This window comes from Epinephelus lanceolatus, chromosome 16 (genome assembly GCF_041903045.1).
Source record: "Epinephelus lanceolatus isolate andai-2023 chromosome 16, ASM4190304v1, whole genome shotgun sequence".
Classification (NCBI taxonomy): Eukaryota; Metazoa; Chordata; class Actinopteri; order Perciformes; family Serranidae; genus Epinephelus; species Epinephelus lanceolatus.
In genome coordinates this window covers 36,165,382-36,186,557 of record NC_135749.1, presented here as the reverse complement: position 1 = coordinate 36,186,557, position 21,176 = coordinate 36,165,382, and the positions used below count along the sequence as shown (strand labels likewise).

General features: G+C 38.9%; 1 protein-coding gene across 6 annotated transcripts in view; it reads left to right on the top strand.

The window, feature by feature from the left end:
- The window catches only part of col14a1b (collagen, type XIV, alpha 1b), a 320,908-nt gene extending 302,354 nt beyond the window's left edge, over positions 1-18,554 (top strand). For 2 of the 6 annotated variants that reach the window (XM_033637162.2, XM_078176041.1), the window contains 5 exons: positions 1,887-1,953; positions 2,144-2,332; positions 4,221-4,298; positions 4,394-4,549; positions 13,979-18,554. In XM_033637162.2, the coding sequence (XP_033493053.2) occupies positions 1,887-1,953; positions 2,144-2,332; positions 4,221-4,298; positions 4,394-4,549; positions 13,979-14,265 (777 nt within the window). In that variant the 3' untranslated portion in view covers positions 14,266-18,554. Of the gene's footprint in view, positions 1-1,886; positions 1,954-2,143; positions 2,333-4,220; positions 4,299-4,393; positions 4,550-10,261; positions 12,955-13,358; positions 13,845-13,978 lie in introns of those variants that run through there. The other 4 variants (XR_013493638.1, XM_033637164.2, XM_033637166.2 and 1 more) reach the window with 4 other exon arrangements.
- The last annotated feature ends 2,622 nt before the right edge of the window (positions 18,555-21,176 follow it).

Here is a 21,176-nt window from a genome sequence, read left to right as displayed (position 1 = left end):
GATCAGCTACTGAATTGGTGACACTAATCTTTGGTGTGCACCTTGAAACTGTGCTGATTGTATAGATCTTCTGTGCTGCCTGGCTGAAGATGTGTGTGAAGCATTCATGTTTTAACAGACATGGATGTAAACTGTAACTGCAACTTCACTGAACTGACTGAATTAACTATTTCTAGTTTATCACTAAAAGGTGAATCACACAGTCGACATATTTCTGTCATTTTTCAAGACAGTTGCGATTGGTTTAAAAGACAAGCCAGAGCATTTTTTTCTTATAGCAGAATGATAATGTGTGCTCTCGGAGCCTTGTCTGGTGCTGGAACAGCTCTGTGGAGATAGGTCTGGCTACATGAGGCTATGTATTTTTGAACTCCATACAGAGTTTAAAAATACAGAAAAGCTGCTGCTCTGTCACTTAGTGCAGTTCAAATGTCTCATCTTCAAAGCACAGGATATCACACCCAGAGACTGTGCTGCGGATTATGTTAAGGAGAGGTCAGAGGTCAAATATTTCCCTTGCTCAAACCCCACTTGAATAATTTCTCCGGTGTCTTTCTCTACAAACTTCTCCTCAGACTTCTTCCTGTCTCAGTAAAAGTAAAACGACAATGAGAATATGATCTTTTTTTTTTTAATTTAATCCATTCCTGCCAGACTCATTTGAGTGGTGTCAAATATTTATGTAAACATCTCAAGAGTTTAATTAATTTTGATTTTTAAAATTTACATACTTTATTAATCCCCAAGGGGGAAATTCAGTGTTTTCACTCCATTTGTCATATACATCTACACACAGGCCCGAATCTACACACAGGCCCGAAATACACACACACATGCACAAACAGGACCTATTTTGAACCGGCGGCCCTCCGGTTCCCAAGCCAAGTCCCTATGGACTGAGCTACTGCCACCCTAGCTCATAATAACCACAAACTTTGTATGGTCAACCTCAAGCTGTTCAGACAATGTTGGTGTTCAGAGTGAAGGCTACAGGGTTGTAACCACCAGCAGTAATCTTTTTATTTCCCTTCAGCTTCATCCTGAAAACTCATCGCAGGCTCCCATTTATGTGAGAGCTTAGTAACGTCAACCACAGCAGATATCAAATTAGTGCGATTAAGTGTGATTTAGGATTTTTTCAACCGTGGTTGAATTTAAATTATTCAAGAGTTTCACTAAATGCTCAACCAACAAAAACAGCTAGAGGTGGATGGTTTCTGTTTTATTCTTTTCTTTGAGGGAAGGCAACAGTTAACTTTGATAGTAACAGCTCACCTGGTGCCAGGCTGAGAGTCACCTGTGGGAACTGTCACACAGAGATATGTGTGTGGATGTGTTTTTATGTGGTATGTCACTCGTAAGAGTAAAAAAAAAGGGTTGTGTATGCTTGTAATTATTTTTTTTGAATATAAAATCTGCAGACAGAAAGCTGTTGATCACTCATACATTGTGAGTGTTGAACATTCACACGGACAAAATGACAAATTGAAGGATACTTAATAAAATGAGTGCTTCTCTGTGTGTGTTGTTGATGGAAACTTTGGTGACAACATCAGCAGTTTGTAAGAAGAAGTTGGAAAAATGTCAGACATTGATGCAGCAGCTCTGGCAACAGCTCAGGATCCAAACACACTGCAAAAAAAGAATGATTTTGTAAACATACTGCAAAGTTACAGCTCAGCCTCTCTTGGCACAAACAAACACCTTAATCATTAATCATTACTGTTGTTACAGAACTGCCGAGTATGTTGGCTCCTTTCAAATTGTTTCAGTTGGCTGTTAAAAAATTATATTTCAGGCCACCTCGGTATTGGAACCATCTATCTTAATCACTACAGAAGGAAGTCCATATATAATTAAAAATACTTCTGCTCGCCTGTCTCCAGGGTGACCTGCAGTCGACAGCATCAGTTCAGGCCATCGCCAGGCAGGTCTGTGAGCAGCTGATTCAGAGTGAGTAGAAATACCTCCTGTATATTTCTAAGTTTGAGGAACAAGACTTGGTTTTAGGATTAATTTTAGAATTGCAGTTCAATAAATTACCTGCATGGGGGTTCCAAACATGTTGCTTGCAGGTTTGTGACCTCCTAAGACTGAATATTTCATCCAGTCTCTAGAGATTAATTCCTTTTCCTGTTTCCAGGCCACATGGCACGCTACAACTCCATCCTGAACCACGCGCCCAGTCCGCCGGTGTCCATCCGCACTGTGCCAGGACCCCCTGGAGAGCCTGGCAGACAGGGAAGTCCAGGGCCACAGGGAGAACAGGGTCCCCCAGGAAGACCCGGCTTCCCAGGACAGAATGGCCAGAACGGGCAGCCGGGAGAGAGAGGTAAAGGGATGACCGCAACTGTCTGTTCTGAAAGATGGGCTGAGAATCACGGTGGTGTCAACAAAGTTTCACATGGTGGGGGAGCAAACTTCTAACTACTGCCAGGGAATGCTTTGATACAAAAATGTGATGTTTGAAAAGTTAAGCGATGTAAACCTGGGCGAGTCCCTCCCCAGTGGACACTGTGAACTTTTACCTTTTCCACTCCCCCCTTCCTACCATGTACCATTTTTGTGTTTTTTTTATGAGGGACAGAGGATCTTCATGGGGAGATAGCAGGTCAGCAGTGTATTCCACATAGAAATGGTATACATCATGGCTATTCAAGCTTTGAAAATTTTGAGTGTACAGGGGCTTAGAACATTACTGGGGAAGTATATGATGGCCACTGCCATGCTTTACAATGTCTTATAAGTTTTTGCAGCAATTTTTGGGTTGATACCTTTTTTTTATCCAGATTTGGTGCTAAATTTAAACATTTTTGACCACTTGAAAACCGATCAAAACGGTGAGTAAATCCCTCCAAAATATCACATTAAGATATTAAGGCTTGAGGATTTTTGTATTTTTTAGTGACTGGAAGGCGGGCATTTCTGATCTGGAAACTGCTGAGAAACACTCTTATTGTCAATATATCTCAGGAAGTCAAATATCCTCTGAATGCCTATGGTCTCTAGTTTGGGTTTGTAAAGTTTCACAGGGTTGTGATTATGCTACAGGTCACAGTAGGCCATTTTTTACAGTGAGGTCAAGTTTCATAATAATAATAAATACAACTGAGCTCATTAAATCCACAAGAGTCTCAACTTTGCAGTCAGACCCAGTTTATGCAATTCCAAGACTGCTGAGGGACCCATAGTATAAAGAAATATTCAAGTACACTAGGTGAAAAAAACATTTAAACTGCATGAGAAAAACTGGAGGTTTTTTTTCCCCAAAACTGGTTGGGACTAGCATAAAGTGGGCACGTCGTGGGTACCCTTGAACGCTTTGTCATTGAGATTGCTTGAGGTGAAAGGTCAAGGGACCCCTGTGGAAATGGCTATGCTGTCATAAATCAATTCAGGAAGGACCCAAATGCAGAGCAGTAGGGAGGTTGAAGGTTAAACAAAAAATGGGCCTTAAGGCTGAAAAAAAAATTCTTGAAACAGGCAGGCCACAGAAAGTCCACATGACAGAAGAACCAAAACTAACTGAAAACCAATCAGGATAATACGATGAACTCACTGGAGTAGGAGGACATGGGCAAAAGGAGGGAAATGGAGATTGGCCTACAACAAGGGTGTGGAGGGGAACATTAGGGTGTAGCAAACAAGGCTAATACAGAACAGGTGTGAAGGGAAGACTGGGAACACAGGGAAGGACTAACAAGACAGGTGTGACAGAAAACAGGCAAGAAAACACACAAACAAAGGAGGTAACACATGAGGAGAGAATCTACAAAATAAAACAGGAAGCAGATTAAACATGAATAAATAACATGAAACAAGGAAGAACACAAACACAAAACTCCAAAACAAAGTCCACAAGATGTAAGAATAAAGAATATAAACAAAAACCCAGGATCATAACACATGCCAGTTTTTTCCTCGCCCAAATTGAGCTTTAACTTAGGTGTTGTCAATACCATTATCACTCTAGCTTTAAAAGTCAGCCCGCTGCAGCCTCTAGAAGACAGGAATGTCATCCGAGGATTCGGGCAACCAGGCAGAGAGGAAGAGGTTAAAGCATTAAAACTGTTCAAATTTAAAAAAAAATAAATAAATAAATTAAAAAAAAAAAAAAACAGGAATGTACGTACACAAAACTTCATGCCTTAAAGACTTCCAACATGACATACTTTATCCTTTACCGACATATTACAACACTGTTTTACGTGTGTTTCCAGGTCAGCCAGGAGAAAAGGGTGAGAAAGGATCTCAAGGTATTGGAGTCCAAGGCCCCAGAGGACCCTCAGGACCCCCTGGTATATTAACATTACTAAACTGTTCTGTTCATTCACCAGTACTTCTCAATATGGACCTCCTAATCGTTTCTCATAAATTCCTCCTCCGTTCCCAGGTCCCCAAGGGCAGGGCAGACCTGGCAGCCAGGGTCCCTCAGGGCGACCTGGAAATCCTGGAGCCACTGGTCGGCCTGGGGTCCCTGGACCCGTCGGTTCTGCTGGGCCTCCAGGCTACTGCGACCAGAATGCCTGTATGGGCTACAATGTTGGAGGTATGTCGGGTCCCTGAAATAAATATGACGACAGCAGTTTTAACACTAAACTGGCAACTAGTTTAGGGCTGCAGAATAACAGAAAAATTAAACTTGATCATGATTTTAGCTTCCCACAATTAAATGGTCTTGATCGACTGCAATACTGACGTTTAAAATGCGAGTTCCACTGATAGAAAACTGCTGCATATCAAATCAAGCTTTTCCTAAACTAACAGCCATGGCAGCTGGCATGCACACAGCAGCTAAAAACCTTTACTTTTGTGGCTGCAGTCCCGAGTAGAAGAGCAACATACAACGGAGAGCAGAAAAGCAGAACAAAAATCAAATGTCAGGAGCAGAAGGCAAAGATCTAGTCCCTCTACACAGATCATCAGCTGTTGTTTGGAAGTATTTGGGATCTAGACTGTATGAGACTCGTGTCGGTTCCACAAACCAATACAATTAACTTGTTCAATCTCCTGAGAAAAACACCACAAACTGAAGAACGATGAATGCATAAAGGCAAAGAAGAGTAAAGTCGTTAACGTAACTCTTATGCGGTTCATTTGTGGTGGGAACATGTTCCAACCTCGAGCCGAACCAACTGCAATCGCATTACACATTGTTTGGGTTAAACATGAGCATGTTACAGTCCTGGAGGATTATTAACGTGCGCCTCCTCCTGTACTGTCTCAATATGCACATTGAGCACATCCAATGCATCAAAACACTGTTTTGCAGTTGGAGCCGCGCCTCGTTTTCAAACTGTATGGTTTGACTAAAATGAACGATGCAAGCAATATAGTCCACGATGACCAGCGCTAAAATCAACCCACATAGTTGGTAGTTGTCCCTCCATTGTGACATTAGAAAGTGTTACATTTATCTTGCAAGTGTACTCTTCTTCAATGTTTTGTTTACTTCCTGGATTTTTCCCACATGGAAATTCTGACCAATCAAGAGCAGCTTGCTCGCGCAAGGCATTTTATCTGGTCCGCTTGTAAATGCTGCAGTGAGAACATGAACCAACCTTTGGCAATTATGCAACTTTGTAACAAAATTAGTCCCTGATTCAGACCAAAGCAAGACAACTCTAGGTCTGACGGCACCCTCAGACATCCAGATATGCTGTATAGCCTGTCACCATATCTATCCAGCTCCGAAAGACAGACTGAAATACATCAGTTCCATTTGGCCGAAGCCATTAGTCCAATAAACACTTGTATTTATATTTTGCTTCAAGGAGACTCACAGAATTCACCTTATTTTTAATCTTATTTTGATGCAAAGATTTGCACATTAGCAGGAATGTAGCACAGCGTGGAAGTGAAAGCAGCACTCTGTTTATTTAAATGTGAAAATGCAATGAAAATATTTTGTTCCTAAAATTAATTAATAAATCATGATCTCAATATTGATTAGAGTAATCCTGGTCATCATTTTGGCCACAATCATACAGCCTGAAACTAGTTATAAAAATGCTGCAACGGGGACACCTGACATTTCCTGGACTCAGTGTAATTGAAGTTATCTTATCTAGTCTACTACTGGACTGCACTAGCCTTCACTGTGACTGCTGTGTAGTTACAGCCACAGAGTGTGGGGGCTGGCATTGCAACAAGAAATCTAAATTACACATTTAGTCTACACAACTTGCTTCTACTGTATCTAATACTGACGCATAATAATCAACACAAAGTATCTTACTTAAAACCCATCAGCTTGGTTAAATGTGGATGTTGTAAACTGTGAAACTGAGCATGAAAAGCTTTTTTCAATGCAGAGAATGTCTTTTGGATTGAAGGTTGTGAAGTGAAACGTTTAATTCAGTCGGTTCCTTTTCATGTTGAAAAGCTGCCACAGAGTTAAACAGGCTGCATGTGGCTGAGGTCATCCGTCCTACTCTGTGCTGTGTATTTGAAGACCTTGAAATACAGTCACTGTCAGGATACAGAATTCTGCTCGTGTTCAGGCTACGTGTCTGAAATGCATGTGAAATTCAGTTGTGCAGTTGTCTTATTTTGAAATACCTACCTACCTCAAAGATGCCTAAAGAGTCACTTCACCCAAATCATTAAAAAGATAAATATGGAAGCATCTATCAGAAAAAAAAAACAAAAAAAACCCCTAAATTATTTTCATTTTGCTGGGTCTCAAAACCTCAGCAAATAAAACAAACACTGTAAGGGAGAAAATGAGAAAATGTGTTGACTGTGAATTGGGTGAAGCAGCCCTTTAAGCTTGAAACTGCACGGTCCCCTGCACGTATGAGCAAAGGGTGACCACAAGGTAACCAGATCACTGACTGAATTCTGCATCTTAACACTTTGCAGCTGAGATTTTTCTGTTAAATCACTCAGCAGAGTTTGGGTTAAATCAGTTCACTGAAAAGATGCTGCATGCTGGGTTTTCTTTTTCATATATCACTATTAAATACACCAGGGCTCATTACAAGAGCAAAATATTACTTCCCAAATTTCACATAAAAGTTGCTGCTGGCAGCTTTTGTATTTAATCCAGTTCCTTGTGTATTTTCGTTCAAAACTTTTGGGGAGTTGATAAACTATATCTTTTTGGAATCGTTAGAACATGAGAAATATGAAGATAAATGTTTCCATGGTGGCCATTTTGGATTTTAAAAATAGTGAATGTTCAAAACACTTTATTAAAAAAAATAAGGTTCCAAGCTATGCTGGTGTTTACTTTCGATGGCTGAACATACATTTTATTTATTCAGATGTTCACATAAGCTAAGAACAGTCACATGGACATTAATTAATTAAATTTGGTGGTTGAAGGTCAAAGGTCAAGGTCACTTTGACCTCATAAAACATGTTTTTGGCCATAACTCAAGAATTCATGCACTAACATTTCACACAAATGTCTAATAGGATAAAATGATGAGGTGATATCATTTTATATCCAAAAGGCAAGGCAAGGCAAGGCAAAGCAAGTTTATTTGTAGAGCACAATTCGTACACAAAGTAGTTCAAAATGCTTTACAGAACAAGAAAATGCATTAAAATCACAATACAAAATAAAAACATAAATAATCATTATAAAATGAACTTTAAAAGAGAAGAGTGCAGATAAGATCCTTTCAGTCATATGCACAGTGAAATAGAGCTGTTTTGAGCCTAGATTTGAACATAGTCAGAGTAGAGGCCTGTCTCACATCTTCAGAAAGACTGTTCCAGATTTTAGCTGCATAAAACTGGAATCCTGATTCCCCATGTTTAGTCCTGACTCTGGGCACCTGCAGGAGGCCGGTCCCTGAGGTCCTTAGAGTCCGAGATGGTTCATATGGCACTAACATGTCAGAGATGTACTTTGATGCTATGCCGTGGAGAGACTTGTACACAAGCAGAGCTGCTTTAAAGTCTATTCTCTGAGCCACAGGAAGCCAGTGTAGAGACCTGAGCACAGGACTAATGTGCTCGTACTTCCTGGTTCCAAAAGTTCAAAGGTCAACTTCATTGTGACATCATAATGATCTGCATAACACACTTTTCTGTCCATTATTCAGCATCATATCTCAGGCACAGATGGAAAGATATTTGGTCAGATACTGAATTGGTGACTCTAATCTTGAAACTGTGCTGATTGAATAGATCTTCTGTGTGTGAAGCGTCCATGTTTTCACAGACATGGATGGAAACTGTAAGAGAAACTTGACTGGTGCGTGGCAGCATACAATCACATTATAGTTTTAGTGATTGCCTGTAAACTTAAATTGTCAGTCTTCATCTTCAGTATCACTTTCATCTTAATCCTGGTTTTTAGATCTTTAGTCCTCATCGTTCTCACATTGTTTTCTCCAAAAGCAAAGGTCAGTGCATTGTAAGTCTTTTGACCTACAGGGACATCTTAGTGTTGAACGATCTCCTTTGCAGTGGCATCTCACCATTTCAATGATGGCCTGAGGAGCTGGTAGTACATCAGGGGTAGTGGGTCTCAACTGGCCTTTATCATCCATGTAGTGGCCTTTTTGCAGAGGATTCAAAGCTACTTGCTGCTGAATGCTTCCTGGCACCAAACTCAAGCTTGCACATGTAGCTCCCCTATCAATAAGCTGCTTCAGCGCATCCTCTGTAGGTGGTGGCTTGTAACTATCTGCCTTATATTTGTCAAAATGTGCCATCTCAGCTCTGGAATGTTTCTTATTGCGATTCCTTTTGAGTAAAAGGAAGCACGCACAAACCTAGTCAAGTGTTTCTGTTGTTCTTCCATTACTCTTTAATTATCTGAAAGCATCCTCAGAGCTTCAACGATGTCATCCTCAGCTTTAAGAACGATCTTGAACCATGTTGCGTTATGCCTAGTTAACTCTACATGACTTAAGCCCTGATTTGCCACTAATTTAAAATCATTTAAAATATTTTTGGGATCTCCCCACCAGAGGGCCCAGATAAGATGCAAATCAGTGTTGGCTCCACACTCACACACCACAAAATTGGTGCTCGAACATTAACTGTTCAAATTTGAAGCAAGAAGTCACCAATGCAATTCAGACGCACTCCAGATATTCAGCATTCAGATATTCATACTTTTCACTCCAATGGGAAAAGTGAACATGAGTACAGATTATGACCAATTCTTTCACCTCATAGTCACTGAAGTAAGTACTGAACCCCTCCTGGCTCCTCCTGTACACAGGCAGTGCTGCTTTGCAATCACCTCTGAATGGCGTATGGCCGTGATCCAGAGTGTTTATTCTCTTTGTGGTGCAGGATGAGCAGGAACAGAACAGCACCTCACATTCATATTGTCACACCAGTCCTTATTTACCATTAAGCACACCTCCTCTCTTTCTCTCACCAGAGAGTCTTCTGCTCTGTCAGATCAATAGAAAGAGTCACCTGGCTGAATGACGCCTATCTGTGCCTATGTCTTAGCTGTCAAGCGAGTTCTCATCTGACAACTGCTAAATAACTTATTGTACTTGACATTAGCTGGGTATGTCAACCAGTGGCTAACGCTAGCTACTGAGGTAATCTTTGCTGTTGTTTTACTAAAGCCAGCTGCTAACACTACCTAGCTAGTTGCCAAATGTAGTATTAACAAGAGATACAGCAATTATTTGCCTAATACAACACACATTATAGGCAGACGCAGCATCAGATTCAATTCTTAATGTGTTGGAAATTGTCCCATTCCTTTCTTTGGCTTGAAAAATATGTAATTAACTTATAAACTCAGAACCCATTTGATTTATCATTAGGGATCCAGCTAAAAACAGGTAATGGGTGGTCACCATTTTGAAAGTCCAAAATGGAAACATTGGTTTTTGGGTTTGTCAGACTCTGAACTTTCCAAAAATGTATAGTTTATAAACTCCCCAAAGATTTTGAACGAAGGTTGCATCACATACTCAAATCAGAATACATGCCTTTTTTAACAATATAAATAGGTATAGGTTGATAGGTATAAGTATAGGTATAGGTATAGGTTGATAGGTATAATAAATTCTGAAAGAAAACCCAACATGAGCCATCTTTACCCGTCTTTACATGCATGATTGTGTTAACCCTTAATGTGTGTTGAGGTTAAAGGTGACACAGCAGCCTTAAAGGTGCTGTACAGCTCGCAGCCTGCAGGGTCGTCATGTGAGTAACGTCTGCATGTTGTAATCATTCCTATGTCTTTGTTTTTGTGTCTCTCCATCTGTTGGTTTGTTTGTCTGTCTATCATCACTTTGTTTTACAATTTTTTCCTCGTCATAACCCTCAGCACAGTATTTCAGTGACAACTGAGTCACTCTCACAAACTCTGCAAATCACAAAAGCAGCTTTTAGTAGCTTTAACTGCTGAAGAGGCTGCAAAATACAGCAGGTGATGGAAGTGGTGTCACTGCATCAGCTGACCAGCTTCGACCCTGACTCTCTTTACCTACACATAATGTTGTACCATCTTAGAAGATAAGACAGTTAGAAGGTGGTTTACAGGGACTAAAATGAATCCAGTTACACCAAAATGAAATGAAAAATATGTTATGAAAGAGATAATAACAAAAAGTATTCCTGTTAAAGCTCTTTTCTAATAGGTGCTTAAACAGATCATGCTTTTGTAGGCTTCTCTCAGCCCGTGAACATTCATATTATCATCATAATCGTTCATCTTTTTTTTTCTTTTAAAGATAAACCACCACCTGACTAATTGGACCAGCAATTTTTGAAATCCATCCAGTATTGAGCAAAAGTACTGCAGTCAGCAGCAATGAAACAGACTGCAATGTAAACACTCATGTTCGCCCTGTCAGTGTACATCCATGAAAAGTTCTTGTTTTCATCACAGACAGGCTCAGCTTGTTATTTAAGTGTGTGACAGCATTATGGAAAGGATCCGTTCAGAGAAAGACCTTTTTGTTTAAGAGAAACAGCCAAGAAATTGCATCATGAAACTCATCAGACTCCATTTTAAAAAGTCGGTAATTTTCTAATCATAAAACATACTAAATTCAAAGTCAACAGAAACTAAAAAGTGCCCACAAAAAACACCTCAGTTCATCTTTCCACTGTTTCAACAATCACAGACTCTGGTTAGGTTAAAATTAACCCCCTAATTCACCCAGTTAGACGTTAAAATATGCTGGCTCTATGGACTCTTTTAGGGCTGACGTCACAGTGATGTCAGTTTATTAGCTGGAGGCAAAACATGACTCTTCCACATGGGGCTGTCGGCTACATAGGAGTCTTAAAATGTTGTCTTGTTGTGGTATTGGGAGCCAGAACGGAAAGAGTCATGGCTCAAAACTTAAATTTTATCACACACCAGCCGCCAATGTCCATCAACAAAAACAAAGACAACTATGGGTAAATGTGATAAGATGAAAGGACTGGATGGAGGCGATCATCCAAAATGCTCACATGTGCAGCGCACACTTCATATCAGGTTAGGGAAAAAGTATTTCCTGTTGTAGGGATGAATAACGTTATGTGTATTAAGGGTTATCTTGTCCACCTCATCAGAAATTGGGGAGCTATTAAGAGGAATATTGGATTACTCCATGATGCTAACTTTTTAGCGTATGAGTTAACGTTAGCTTCGATAGCAAAACAAACTGGAGGAACTGTTCAAGTGTCGTCCTCCTTTGTAAGATTGGCATAGTAGCACTGGCTAATGTCCATGGAGAATTGTTTTGCCTCCAGCTTAGCCCCGCCCACCAGAAAACATCATACTGTTTCCTAACAGTAAAAGTGTCTATACACGCTAAAATTACAGTTTATGCAAATGGAGTCTGGTCAAATTTCGGGGCTGTTTCTGGTTAAACAAAAAAAGATCTTATGCTTCAGCAGAAAAGGTCTATCTGTGTAGGGATCCTTTCATCTGAGCATGTCAGTGGCAAAAACAAACACTTTTAGTGGACGGACATGGATGGAAGTTTACATTGCAGCGCTCTCGCTCAGTACTGAACCGATTTAAAAAATTGTTGTTTCCATTAGTCACTTAGACACAAAAACATAGGATAATAGGGTCCAGGTTTATTTACCCTTTAAAAGATAAGGCCAGTATTATTGTATATTTTCCTTATTGTAAACAAATCCAGTCAAAAGACCAATACCAATAATTTGGTAATAATTTCTGACTTTTTGTTATTTCTTGTCTGTAAGGGAGTCAGGAAAGACAATTAACAGTCCCTCCAGGATCTCTGGCAAAAAAAACCTTGAATTTGTGCCCACAAACCCTTGAATTTTGTCAAAAATTGTGATAAAAATTGCTGCAATTTTATGTGATTTTTTTTTTTTTTTTTTTTTTTTTTTGCGGGAAATTGTGGCAAATGACAAAAATTGCGGCTAATGACAAAAGGAGAAAAACAATGTGATTTTTTTTTTAAATTACTACCTCCAAAAAAAAGTCATGTAATCACTTGCTATAATAATCATACTGAATATTACAAAAATAGCTGCAAATGTTTTTTTTTTTTTTTATAGTTCTCTTCTTTAGTTTATTTAATTCGTTTCAAAACATGGACTCCAATAATGTTGCAAAAAATCCTGAGTGAATATTGTAGCTCTCAAACCAGACAATGTGACTGTAAAACAACATGTAAGATACATCTAATGTCAACATAACATTTTAATAAATTCAACACATATTGTATGCATTTAAACAGTGCAAATTCTTATATCAATACAGAGCATTTCTCCATACTGTGGTGCCATTAGCGCATTTGATGACGCATCTGATGACGTCGCATTTCCGCAAAATGCGGAAAGATTGCGGAACTTTTGAAATATTGCAAGCCCCCACAAATATTGCGGACTTTCGTTGAATTTGCATTAATTATTGCGATCGCAAGATTGCGATTTTCTAGAGGGACTGAATAATTAAATGAGATTCAAGTATTCTTTGTGACACAACTGTCATGCATTCCTTACACTCTCTGTTGCACACCCATATGCCCACAGACACACCTGCCCACCACTAAATGCACTTTTTCAATTGGGGATTATTTTCAGCAGCACATTAATTCACATTGGGCGTATGTGGGATTAAGTCAAAATAAACTGCCGTGTGTGTGTTGATGGTAATGAAAAAACATGTCACCCAGTGCTACAGTGGGGCTCACTGATGCGTTTTAATAGTTTTGGACAACAGTGGAGCTGTATGGCGCAGAGGAGGAAGATATATCAGACTTTGATACACACACAATACTTGTTAGTAGATACATTCACTTGGTTTTAGTCTTTGCATGTGATTTATTGAGAAGAAGAAACTACAGAATGTCACCTGATGTATTCTTAAATTGGCGTAACAGAACTGAGCCCAGATGTTGTACCATGAACTCCCACTGACACGATCGTCCTCTCCTGACTTTTTCTTCTAGATTACGATCATCCATTGCCTCTTTTTTAAACCACAGGCTTCACTAACTTAATGTAAACTCCCATAACACACAAAAAAAAATCATATGAGGTCCTAAAAGCTCATATGCATGACAACTTATCAATAGAAATTTTGCACGTTATTTTAACCTTAAGTATCTAGATACCTTAAATTTGAAAAATACCACTTAAAAAGTTAAATTGTGACAATTTGAATGTGAATTAAAACATAACAAATCTAATGAATGCCCGATGAAACTACGAGACATTTGCACAAAACTTCTCACATTGAACTCAAACTTCTTTGCTTATTTTAATTTGCAGTTGTAATCCTAAATGTATCCTTCCCTTTAACTCTGCCTTGGTAACCCTGACTCAATAACCCTTGGTAACCCTTGGTAACTCTAGGTAACCCTTGTCCCTCTGTGTCTCTTGCTCCTTCCTTCCCATCCCGCCCCCTCTTCCTGTCTCACTAACCCAATCACACCCCAACAAACCAATCCAAAACTTTGCTTCCTGTGGTGGCGGGGGGTCGACCATCTTTGTTTTGGGCTCTCACTGACTTTCTGCCTGTCTGACTGGCATACTGGCTGGCTCGCTGCCTGGTTGGTTGGCAACACAGAGGGTGAAGATGTCATTGACCGCGACGCTATCCCCCCAGTCCAATTGCCGTCCACCGTCTTCCAGAACTACGGCGAGGTTGAGGAGGATGATCCCTACCGCTACTACGAGCCCAATTATCCAGCACCGCGGCCCGTGGCGCCTGACGACCCAGCGTTGGACAACATCGAGCTGAGTTCCCCTGGCATCCACCGCAGCGCCCGGAGCCTGAAGAAAGACGAAGAGATAGTCGGGCCGAAGAGGAGACTAAAGAAAGGAGCGAAGGCGCTGCCTGGACTAATTAAATGAGAGAAGGTGATTGGAGGACGGAGGGCCGCTCGCTGTTTCCGATTGGGCGGTTACGGACTAATCAACAAGTGCCTGATGTAGAGGATTTCTTATGGACATTGTAGAGGGGATGGGGTGGGGCTATCAGGTTGGGACTATTTTAACTCATCTATGCTATTGAATTAACTTCAAAAAAGTTTATGTTGTTTAATTTGTTTTTGTCATTTTTGTCTCAGTTGAGACAGTCATCTTAAAATGGATTCAGCTTAACTGGATTTTGTATTTCACTGTCCCACAGCATCTCTCTTTTAACAGGTTAACTGTTTCGGTGATAAAAGTTTCTCAGATATTTTGTCAACAGATTGATTGGAGAAAAGTAGCCGGCCCTGTTTTCAGGTTTCACTTCTGCTGTTTGTTATTATCCTGGTTGGTTAAGTGCCTCCTAATCATCTGGAACAAATTTCAAAATGCAGAAATACAAACACACCACAACATTTAGACATGTGCAGCAACTTATCAAGCAACACTGTCACTCTTCATGTTTCGACATCTTTAATGTTGTATCACAACCTTTTAATTTTTGGACTGCAGAGGTCTCAGATAACATCATGTGCAAGCACAGCAGTATTACAGTGGCTGCAAGTCAGACATAAGATAAACACAAACCACCTGTGAGATTACTGCTGTGAACAGCATGAAAGGTTTACAGTGTTTCAAAGTGATGAGACTTTATATGTGCTTATAAGTGTGAACTTTAGGTTAATTACTTGACAACGTGACATGACATGACATGACATGACATGACATGACAACGTCAGAGTCCAACAGTTAGGGCACCTGTCATCCAAGGTTTATCCTCCTGAGACCCGAACTTTTGTTTGGTGTGCTTTTTTAATTTCTCCTAGCTATCAGGGATCAGTAGGACCCGATAAGTATAAAAAAACTAAACATTGTCAACGATAATTAAGTCCCAGTGTCCTCAAACTATTCCTTTCCAATTAACAGTGTCTTATTTTGTTACTGTTGCTAAAATTTGTCACATTTGTTGCCATGTCAAACTATGAACAGTATTAATCATAAATAAACAAGTTTCAACCATAAAATGTGATCAGGTTTTGGATCTTGTCCACTTTTGTGTAGGGATCGGCTGCATATTGACTTGGCAGAGATGGCTGCCATCTTGTTTTTACATGGATTAGTGTATTGTGGTCTTACTACCACTAGATGGCACAAAAAGTGTCCACAAATGAGGACAACAGGTGTAAGTTCAGTAGAATAAAGTGTAAGGTTAAGTAAACCCAAAATGTGATGTCCTCATATGAGGATACAGGGTCTCAGGAGGATATTTAGAAGAATACGTCACCCACAAAATGACCATTTGTATCAGTTGCTCACCACATGTTATATTGAATTCATGAAAAATACATTTTTCTCGCATGCCTCCACGGTAAACGGAGAAAACATAAAAGAAGACCATCCTTCATGAATTGAAGTAAATGGGTCGACATTTAACAAAAACAAAACTATGTTAAAACACCCCTTTTCAAACTCTCACACAGCTCAATAGTAGTGCAGTATAATCCAAGTCTCATTTATTCAGTTGTATTCTCAGTACTTCACAAACACATGCATTTTCACTAAAACATTATGATTGAAAGCACATCACTACCAACTGTCTCACGCACAGACAGGAAGCACACCTTGCACCTGCGTTTGCTCAAGCTACTCGTAGGCAGAAGTGTTTTATGTTGTAACGTCTTCACAGAATTGCATGTGTTTGCGAAGTGCTGAGAATACAGTTGGATAAATGAGACATGGATTATATTGCATCATTGTGTAAGAGTTATGATATTGTGTTGTTGTTGAATGTCATCCCTGATTACTTCAGTTCATAAAGAATCAGGGCTGCCCCCGACAAAGACTTTTCCTAGTTGACCAATAGTCATCATTAAGGGGCATTAGTCAACTAGCTGCCTGCATATTTAAGATATAAATTTAGTTAATAAACTATATATTTTGGGCGGGGCAACACAATGGTTTGAGTTGAAGGTCTGAGAAAGAATAGTATCAGTAACACTGTTAACACTGTGCTACATCACAGAGAAATACAAAACCTTACCAATGAACCTTCATTAATATAGGCCTATATTTTATCTACACGTGCACGTCACACACTGAGCGAGCCGCCTGTTAATGACGCTGTCTGCAAAGCAGTAATGAATGTGCTAAGTGGCTAATGGGCATGTAGCTACTTCCATGTTTCAGATGATACGTCATGTTTGTAGTCGACCAATGACAATGAGTTTACATATCACCTTGGGTTCATCCTTCACCTTCTCAAAATGATCCCACACTTTGGATTTCCTGCCTGACATGTTATTAACTAGCCTGTGGAATAACTGCAGGTACCAGCCCTGGAAATTAACATGACTCCTGTCTGACTGCTGAACGTGGCCACTTCCTGTGTCTGTCCTTTCAAATGAAATTCCCACATGGTCCACTCATATAGGTTTTGATTTATTTTAACAAAGCGCAGCTCCTAAAAGAGTTTCACATTTGTTTGTTTTCTTGTTTTTTTCTGCGACTAATGTCCTTTCTGGTCAACAATTAAGGGGGAGCCATATAAAGAATGTTCCCCTTTTTTTGTTTCTCCATTCATTGCGGAGGCAAAAAAGCAAAGACGTGGTGAGTAACTGGTACACAAATGGTCATTTTGTTGGTGTAGTATTCTTTTAACTGGTAAGCCCTGTTTTTAAGTAGTTTAATGTGTTTGTCAGGGACAATACAGAGATAGCTGTGAACAAAAAAAAGAGATGCTTTGCACCAGATTTACATGCTTGCGACACATCTGTACTTCCTGAACAGGTAAACACACAAAAAACAAAAAAATGTACAAAATGTAATTTACACTCTCAGCCCTACACAAGATAAGTAATCATTTCCCATTTTGTTTCTAAAATACTAAAATAAGTAAGTCACACACTTTACCTCCAGGGTAAGAACAGGTAATGTTAGCGTCTTAGCACAACTGTTGCTTACATTAAATATCTGCGGCCACTCAGCCAGCTACAGTAAAGCACAATATAAAGATTATATTTTCTCTCCATCAACAAACAATATGACAAAATGAGCTTTCATGAGGATGATTAAACCTAGAACACCCCAGATGAGGGGAGAGGAAGTGAATTAATTACGCCTTATCTTCATAAACTGCTAAAACCCCAGTTGAGTCCAAACCTGCATCTTATATCTAATCTTTGACTGCCATTTGTTTGTTTTAAAGGCTCCCAAATGCTACAGGTAGTTTCCCTTGGGATAAATAATGTTTTATCTTTATCTTTCCCCCTTTACAAAAAAAAAAAAAGAACCCAAACATTTATTTATGTAAAGTTTTGCATGTTTTTGTTTTCCATTTATCGTATGATGTATGATATTTTTAATCTCATAGAGCCACAGACACATTTCACTGTTACATATAAAGATCATTTTTTTAGTTTTTCCTTCAGAGTGTTAGGTGAGTGGAGTCATATGCAATTATTGTTACAGTATTAAGCTCAGACTAATGTTGGCTCTGTATTTCAGAAGGTTGGTGAAAAGAAATAAGTTGTAAAAACAGTAACAGCTGATGTAAGAGAGTTATTATATTTTTAAGTAAATGTATTTTGGTTCAGTTTTCAGGTTTCTGGATGCCGTTGTAACTGACAGGAGCTGTTTTTCATGTTGTCTATAGAAAGACAATTAAAGAGAGATTAGGAGTGAAAAATGAATTTGATTTTTAAAGACTGACAATCTGTTTTTCCTCATTTTTTGGTTTTGTGTTTGAATTGATCTGCCTTCATTTTTTAACATTTATTATTTAGCTAATTTAAGTTAAACTGGATGCCATCTGTTCGAGGACAAGACTCTTTGGCTCTCTGTTAATTTTCCATATTTTATGCAAAAAACTGAAGATCTGAGTTTGATTTATTAAATGTGTTTAAATTGCTGGAGATCAGTTATATAAAGGAAGGTCCACTTATTTGGAAAATGGTCTGCTTTGTTTAATCACCTGTGGACATCATTTTTTTCTCTTTCAGAGCAAACTAATTTTCCCAAAATTCAAGCACATTAAACTTTTTCAGATATCTTGGAAACCCTCTGAGTTAAGTGTTTCTGAGGCCTACAGGTCAGTGAGGAGTACAAACCGACCGCAGTATTTCCCTCTACACCTCTGACCAGGATATGTTCAAAAAAATAAAATCAAGGAAGTAATTTATTTTATTACTTGGTATTGATTTTCTCAGAACAATAAAACTGAAGTACAACCGTTACTGTTGTTGTTGTTGTTATTGTGTATTTGGTGAGTGTGTTGCTCAGCAGGTGATGTGACTGGACTCTGAGGTCTAATTAAACTGGAGCTGAGCAGGAAGATGAACACTAAAGCATGTTGGAGCTGCAAGCTGCAGGAAGCTGATTGGAAACCAGCAGGTGAGCTGCAGCACCAAGTCCAACATCACACCTCTGCTTAGTGCTCTCATATAACCAAGAGTTAGAAATACAGCTTATACCTGAACAACTGTGAACACCACGTGAACCATCCTCCTTACCAGCCTAAACACTTACCTCTGTTATCACTATTGTCTGTCATTTTCTTATGACACTTTCTTCTTATGAAAACAAACCATATACGTAAAAATAAAATCTGTTTTCAAAGAATGCTTCATGGTTTTCCCCTTAAGGGAACACTTCACACATGAAATGACTATTTAAATATCAGTTACTCACCCTTTGTTAAGATGAATTTAAATTTGAATTCGATTTTGATTTGAATTTATTGAAAGGCTAGCCCCTTGAGATGTAGCATCTTATTTTCAAGGGGGTCCTCAAACACAAATACACAAAAAACAAAACTGCATTACATAACAAACATACACTACAAATACACAGATAGAGACATCTAGCTCACTATCTCCCACCCACACCCCCTGCCCTCACCTGTTGTACAGGAAAATTGGAATTGGATACCGTGACCTTGAATAGTTACATAGCAGTTTTCAGTACAACTCTTTAAAAACATGAAAGCAGCAGAAAGAGGTAACAGATCTCTAGAAAAGAGGAAGATTATTCCAGTCAGATGGAGCTTTGTAGTGGAATGAACTTCTTTGAAAATTCTGGGGACAAAGAAAAGGATATTGCATATATCTAAGTGGATATGTAGGAATTACATGGAGCTAAAACTGTTTCAAATATGAGGGACACTTGAAATGAACACATCTGAAAATGAACTGAATCCAGTAAAACTGCCCTCTAGATTTAGGTTGCAGCCAATTCAGTGATTCATACATGAAGCAATGGTGAATTCTATATGGACATCTCAAAACTAATCTACATAGAGAATTATACACTACATTAAGGTGTTTAAGATGTGTGTCAGATGTGTTTTGATAGACAATGTCAGCATAATCAATAATAGGTAATATCAACTGTGAAATTATTCTTTTCCTGACCTGCAATGTAAAACAATGAATTGATCGATAAGCTGAACTAAGACAACAATACACTCTTTTAATAAATAAAATAAATAAATTAATTAATATTGGGCTGAAAGGAGAGTTCAGGGTCGATCCAAAGTTCAAGATATTTGAACAAGTCAGCTTTGTCAAGAGGTGATCAGTCATCAAAATAAATATGCATATTGAGGGGATGTGAATGGTTGTGTCATGTGCCAAAAACCATGCTGCAGAATTTCTTATTCAGTACAAGTCTGTTGTTATGACCAAGTTAAAATCGAGGTGTAAAGAATCCTGGATTTGTAATTTATCAGTGTTAGAAATGTAAATAACAGCATCATCAGCATACAAATGAACAAACTTAAGGTAAGTCATTAATAAAAATAAAAAAAGGAAGTGGACCCAAGGTGGATCCTTGTGGAACACCCTTTTTAACAATTAAGTAGTCAGACTGATAACCCTGAATGACAACACACTGACATCAGTTGTAAAGATAAGCATAACACCACAGGAGAGCATTTTGATTTAAACCAATAGAATATAGCTTGTCAAGATGGAGGTAGTGATCAACCATATCAAAAGCTCTGGAGAGATCAGTAAAAATAGCACCTGTAAGTTGGCCTTCATGGAACATCATTAGTGAATTTTAGAAGAGCTGTGGTGGTGGAAAAATTTGGTCTAAAACCAGACTGAGGTGGGGATATAATTTTAAACAGATTGATTTACTGCAATAATTGATTAAAAATTAGTTTAACTTATGCAGTGGTACAAATAATAGAAATAGAATGGTAATTATTCACATCTGATGAATCTCCACCTTTGAGCACTCAATACCACATTTCCATATTTGGGGCAAGGGACAGGTAGGTAAAGACAAGTTGAATAGGTCTGCAAGGGGATACATAATTACATGTGCAGCAAGTTCAATAAATTTGAATTCATGAAGAAAGCTTTCCACAGTGAACCAAGAATTCCAAACAGGCAAATATTCTTCGTGAATTGAACTAAACAAGGGCCACATTAAACAACAGCAAAACTGTCATCTGCTATCAATTAATGTTTATAGGGTCGAATTCAGGTTTAAGAATTTGTTTAAGGGGTAACTGGTATATTTCAACCTGGACTCAATTTTCCCATGTTTTTGTGTCTATGTGAGTAATTGTTACAACACTTTAAAAAATTTGGCCCAGTACTGTGCATGAAAGCTCAATAACATTCAGAGCATGTTAAGTGGTACGTCCACTTAAAGTGTTTGTTTATTGCCCATGACAGGCTCAGATTGTTATTCTAAGTGTCTGACAACATTGGAACATATGTACATAATGAACATATGGAAAAGATCCCTACAGAGACAGAACTTTTTCTGAAGGTATAAGGTCCTTTTTGTTTGACGAGAAACAGCCCCAAAATGGCTATCCCCAAACACACCAGACTGCATTTAAA